A 6,652-nucleotide genomic window follows, 5' to 3' on the forward strand; every position below is an offset into this window, starting at 1 on the left:
ATTAATAGATAAACTATATGGAAATGAATAACGTTATTACTTGGAGTACCGATACATTTTAAAACGTGGAATAATACCAATAAGTTTAATGTACTCATTGTAAATTTTCAATTTTCTATACTACAATTAATTCAAAAATTCAAACAAACCATTCTTATATGATATTGTTGAGATTCACTTCTTTTACCAGTCCCTATGACTGCCTCAAATTTTTCCTCCTGACTCACTGTGATAAGTGCAATCTATGAAGAATAATTAAGATTGCTACCATGATAACAATTTGATTTTATTTGAATATTTTTGTATTTGAAATTTCTAAAAATCTGAATTTTCGAACTAGATACACTAATAAAAGAAGTTGTACAATCATTACAAGCTTTAGAATGCTGTTACTGAAATAACTATCATTCGAAAAAACAGTGTTTACCCACATACATTTCTTAAAGAGACTATAGTAACATTGATAGAAGATTGTAATGTACAAGTTATTCTATGGATAATTTAGAATTATATATGCATTCACAGAATTTTTCTGCAAGAAACACTATATCTCGGACATAATATTACTTTTTTTTGTCAGATGGCCTCCTCCACCCCATTTAGCCATCCCTTACCCAATCATAAGTCTTGTAATCCAAGTATAATGAAAATCATACTGATTACCAAAATAGGTTTAGTATTTATTACACAATTTTGATAAACAAACAATCTATGACAGCATGATTTCGCCAATCTATCGTAATTTGAAGTTTCAATCGTTAAACAAACCACTTTTTTGTGGTATGGGTACTTTTACAACTTTTTTGTCTGAAGTGTTTATTGTATAAAAACAGAATGTAAACGTGTTTACTGTTCGTTGGCCATCTTTCATACTTATGATTTAAATCATCAATTTTAACCCACTTTGAAGATATACTTTCTTTTATCATACTGTAGAAATGACCTTGCGATATAGACTTACCTTCATAGAATATAGCGCTCTTTACTGTGTAAATGTTATGACAAATATTGACTTTTTCTGAAGAAATAGCTTTAAGAAAGCCTTTAGTATACTTTTTATCGACTTTTTCGCCATCAGGAAATATATTTAAAGAAATAACAACAAACGGCCCAGTAGATGACATTGTAATTTTACGTTGACATTCAGTTTCCTGACTACATTTTGGACAAGTACTTTTTTCTTTTCGCCAATGAGAATAGGCGTCTCTGAGTAAACTGTTGATATTAGTTGTACTTGAGGGAATTGGGAACGATAATCGGATAGTTTCTTCTGCGTACGAATTGACATAATTGCAAGTATTGCATCGATCCACATATTGCAAATGATTCGTAAATAATTGTTTTATTTCTCAATATTTTTTACATAGCAAATCAAAAAATAATAGAGGGTCTGTTTCTCCATCAGTATTAAAATGACTTCCAATTTCTTCTAACAGGATAGAAGTACTCAGGTCACTGTGATTATTTGTATGCATAAACAATAATTGTATGCATAAACAATAATTTAAAGGAGACTTAGAGTTACTAGTCAAATCTCTAAAAAAATTTGATGTCAAAAGACAATTAGTAATTGATTGCATAGCAGCATTCGCAAAACTACTTCTTCCATTATAGTTTTCTAATACAGTTATCGTAATTTCTCGATTGTACGACTTACGTTCTGAAAGATTATGACTATTATCAGGAATATCTGATTCATTCACAGCCCATTGTAAATCAAGCACTTTCATTAAGCGTCTTTCGTTAAGTGCAATTTCTAGTAATTCGGGTTTATATTTTACTCGTAAACGATTATATTTACTTATAGCTAAAGAACTAGCTTTAACTTGGAATGGATCGAAATTTATTAAATGAAGACCTTTCAATGTAGTTATTCGTGAAAGTGCTACATAAGTTTGTCCACTTGTAAATACACGATTTCCCACATCGATGACCGCATTTGTTAAACTCAATCCTTGACTTTTGTGAATAGTTATACCATAACTTAAACATAGTGGAAACTGTTTTCGGATAACATAAGCATTATTCATTACTTGAAATTTAGCACTTATTCGTTCAATAGTGTACTCTTTTTTGTTAGCTAATTGTATAGTTATAGAATCAATTTGGTCATTTTGAGTTGATTCTGAAATTGACATAATTTTTCCGATCGTACCATTCACAAGCCCTAAGGTCACGTCAATGTTACGTCTGATCATAATCTTTGCTCCTAACTTAACTTTAATTTTTTTAGCTAACCCAGCAGTCCTTGTATCATCATTTTCTAATTTACTCAAAATTTTTTCTACTTTTTTCATCAATTGTGTTGGGCTATCTATGACATCGTGAGCTACAAGTATAATTTCTTTAGTTGGAATTTGTTCTAACATTGTAGAATTAAGTATATCACATTGACAGCATGTAGGTAACAAACAGACAGTATCCTCTGGTAATTTATTAATATAATCAGATAATTCTTTTATTCTTTCAACAATACTTGAATTCACATGGGTGATAACTTTTTTCCGTTGTTCTAATAATTTAACATCATAAGAAGTGGTAGCACCGACTCGCAGTCGAGCGAGCAAATCATTATACTCAGAATCTGTTTTTTGTCTCATATTTAATATTAATTCATCGTAACTGAACAAATTTTTCCAAAGATTAGAATTGCCTAATGAGCCGATAAATTTTTCAATTTTTTTAGACGATAGATCTACGAAAGCTGGATCTTCTTGAACTGGTGGAAGTTGGAGCAAATCTCCAAAAACAAGAATGTGTATTTTACCGAACCAACCGTCTTCTTGATCTACCGTATTGAAAATTTCCATCAAACGTAAATGAATGTAAAGTAAAACAACACTTAATACCATTGATATTTCATCAATAATAATCAAAATGACGTCGTGAAACTCTGAGCGTAATACTTTCAATGCGTTATCAGACAATTGATAGTACTGACAGGCGTAACCATGTTCAACTGGTAGTTGAAAGGCCTTATATATTGTAATACCATCGATATTAAATGCTGCGATTCCTGTAGGGGCAGTAACTATAATTTTTTTTTTTAATTCATTTTGTACCCAACATCTTTTCACATCAATTGAAAAACTTTTGCCTGTACCACCAGCACCACTTACGTATAATCGTAAGATTGTATTTTCCGATTGGACAGAATGTTCAACTTTCTCAAACACTCGCAATAGATCTTTATTTAATGCAGAAATCATATTTAATAACTCAATGTCTGTGACGTTTCGTTTATTACATTTTGGATCCAATGACATTTCGGCTGTTGAATTTAATGTATTTGTAATTTATTCACTTTTATCAGCATTATGCATTTTATTTTAGCATTTTTGATGATATTTTACAGCTTCTTCTAATTGATCTAAGTTTGCAACAAATGCTTCAGTATAAGTATTAAAATCATCTTTCAATTCATCAATATCTCTCCATGGTTTATAAAGTAAAAGTAATGCACAATAATATTTCTCAGGTTCAGTTTCCACATTGAATTTGAAATGATTAATAAGACAACCTCTTGATCTTCTCTTCAAATATAAAGATTCGCTAATTTTATAAATCTCGACATTCTCATCTTTAACAGGTTTTTCTTTTACAATATCGTACCAAGTAGCAAAATTAAATAGGGATATATGATCTAGTTCATTAAGCCTATTCGGATAATAATCATCAATAAGAGAAGCACAAAATATGTTCTCTGAATTTGGATCTAATGTTTTTATAATATTATACTTTTTTACCATTCTATTTTTGGTCATTGATACATTTAACCATTTGATTGTAGTATTTGAATCACTACCATACAGTGGAAGACCCAGAAGCGTGTCAGCAGCTTCAAGGCTACCAATTTCCCGGTGATTCAAAGTACGAAAAGCAATATTCCATAATTTTTGAGTCAAAGTTTTTATAGAATTAATATCATCTAATATTTCAAATGAATTGGCAGATTCTGATTCACATGAGTACTTAGTACAATACTGAGTCAATATGGTAGAAGATTCTCCAATAAATTGTATATCCATGTTTCCTTCCCTAGCACATAAAACAACAGGATTGTAATCATTGATATATGTTTCATTTGATTTACGCATAAGATCGTAGAGACGGCTTTTTGATTTCAAATTTCTTCTACCTGCAATAGACTCAGCTGTATCGCGTAAAACAAAATGCTCAGTTGTAGGTCGAGGAAATCCAAACCTACAAACTGATTTTGTATTTTGTATATTTGTATTTTTTCCCAATATAGGAGCATTTTTTACCCATAATATGCAATGAAAATGTTGGATCCTTCCACCTTGATATTCACGACGCCAGAAGTAATGATCTATTTCACCTATAGGGTTATCTTGTGATAGCAGAAATTGAAGCATCGCTTGGAATTTATTTTCAATAAATCAAGATACAGAAACTGGGTCTGATGCTATAATTTCATTATTTGACAATTTATCGGAGTGTGGACTGTTAATATCACGAACATATTGTATAAGATCACTCCAATTATATTCTGCTGGAGACAAAGTAACGAACCAAGTTGCTGGTCCATAATAAAATATCATACATCGTAAATTTGTTTCTTGGGTGACTCCAAAACTGCGGAGTATTTCGTAAACGCTCAAAAATCGTTGTCAATTTCCCTTCTAAATTACCGTTGTCTAAATTTTGCAAATATTCGTTGACAGTATAACGTTTTTTCGGATTTATTGTGTGAAGTAAATGATATATACCACTATTAATCTGACGTATGTAAGTTTTACTAAGTAAATAAAAAATATACTGTACATTTAGACGAAATCGTGCATCAACAGACATCAAACGTACTTTTGCATATTCATTGTCACTAAGAGGAAAAACTCGGCCTTCTTCATGCTCTCCGTTTTTTCCCAAAGGATGGAGATCGGGAAAACATAATAAATCTAATGTTGCAAGTCAGTTATCTAGAGGATCTTCACGAATTTTTTTCATCTGATACAAGGTTATTGAATCTTCATTTAATCTTTGATTATACATAGGATATATCGTATATTCTTCTTCAACTTTATCAAGATCTGTAACTTGAGTTAAAAACGGAGACTTTATAATCTCTTCGTCTTCCTGAAGGTGTTGTACATCATTATGTTTTGAAGATTTTGAACTTGTAGACGATGATTTCTGTATTTCATCATTTATAGTTATTTGAGAATCCGACTTTTCTATCAGATATTCCACAGAAGATAAATGATCAAATAAGTATTCAGAACATTTAAGTAGTTTTATTTCTGAATATAGCTGATTATGACTTTTGATCCAATTTAGTGCTTCAAAATCTTTCTTTATATTTACTAAACTTTGCCATATTTTCTTATCATTAGAAGGAAGTCCATTGACTAAAATATGTAATTCATGATTTTTATTTATTGGCTCTGTTGCCGAACAAATTTTATTCAAAGTCTCTTCTAATGGTAAAGGCAAATGTAATGTAGTTCCCTTTAGTTTTTGTATCTTCATTCGATTTGGTAATGATTTCTTCGAGACAGTCCCATTCTTTGTACTACTTGAAATGCTTTTGCTCTTTGGATTAGGAGTTTTTCATAGGTATTAAGATCAACCATTTCATTTGGAATACTTCCTACTTCCAAATGATTCATTATACAAGTAGGACATTTATTATTACGAATTTTGCCGAGACAATATTTACACATAAAATGAGAGTTAATTTTTGAATTAGTATCATTCAAATATTTTAAAAAACTCTTATATAATGCATTATCAAAGATTGGTTTGTATAATTTATTAATATCCTGAATATCTCTTCCATAACATAATTTCTGACAACAAGCGCATACGATACGAGGTGTATCTACTGATCTTTTTGTTAGAGCAATAAAAGCATTATTGTAATTATCATAAATTTGAGTTTCATTCAAACAAATAGTGTCTTCCTTTTGTAAATAAACACATCCTTTTTCCAGCATATTTTCATGAACTTTTTTTAAAATCTTATAATCAACATTTTCAAAAGCTTGATCTAATTCAACTAAATGGTCCACAATTAGTCTCATTCGATAAATCAATGATTTTATAGCTCTCACGGCTGGATAATGGGGTGATAATATCCAAACAATAATGAATAAACAGTCACAAGATTGACTTGATGTATAACAACTTTCTAAATGTCCGAGTTTGCCAAAAGAGTGTTTCACAAAAAGTTGATCAAGGATTTCGCGAACATTGCGAAAAGTGAGGGTTTTCATTTTTTCTAAAAAAGTAACATACTTCGTTATTATATTAATAATGTATCGTTCACGATTTTTAATAAATTCATCGTAATTTTTTATTGTGTCACTGCGAAACAAATGATTATCTTTGGTAATATAGAACGTTTTACAATTATAATCACATTTCCACCGAATTTTATTATCACTACATTTTTCAATTTTTAAAATATTACGGGCCTGACATTTCTGATTTATAACGATTGGTTCGTTATTTACAAAAAAGTATGCTGTATTATAAAAATAAGCTTCTGTTGTAGGAGTGTGTAGTGATCTGCCGCATAAATTTTTTAATTGTGCGCTGATTCCTTTAGAAGCGCGATAAATAGTATAATAATAATTGGATTTTTCTCTAATCTGATTGATACAATTTTTAATTTGATTAATATAAATGT

At 30.2% G+C, this 6,652-nt stretch overlaps 1 protein-coding gene across 1 annotated transcript; it reads right to left on the reverse strand.

The window, feature by feature from the left end:
- Positions 1 to 1,528: 1,528 nt before the first annotated feature.
- LOC118064297 (ATP-dependent DNA helicase PIF1-like) lies at positions 1,529 to 3,266 on the reverse strand. Its single transcript, XM_035078799.1, has 3 exons — positions 2,368 to 3,266; positions 1,658 to 2,247; positions 1,529 to 1,536 (listed from the first exon to the last, which is right to left on the reverse strand). The coding sequence occupies exons 1-3, from the start codon at positions 3,264 to 3,266 to the stop codon at positions 1,529 to 1,531; spliced, it is 1,497 nt and encodes a 498-aa protein (XP_034934690.1).
- Positions 3,267 to 6,652: the final 3,386 nt, after the last annotated feature.

This window comes from Chelonus insularis, unplaced genomic scaffold, assembly GCF_013357705.1.
Source record: "Chelonus insularis isolate UGA/USDA-ARS -01 unplaced genomic scaffold, ASM1335770v1 contig_17_pilon, whole genome shotgun sequence".
Classification (NCBI taxonomy): domain Eukaryota; kingdom Metazoa; phylum Arthropoda; class Insecta; order Hymenoptera; family Braconidae; genus Chelonus; species Chelonus insularis.

What these genes read in the sequence shown, in the direction of transcription:
- LOC118064297 (XM_035078799.1), bottom strand. Translation starts at nt 3,266, where the DNA reads ATGTCATTGGATCCAAAATGTAATAAACGAAACGTCACAGACATTGAG. An exon ending in GATATACTTAATTCTACAAT is followed by an intron (nt 2,248 to 2,367) that starts GTTAGAACAAAT and finishes TGATGATACAAG; the next exon opens with GACTGCTGGGTTAGCTAAAA.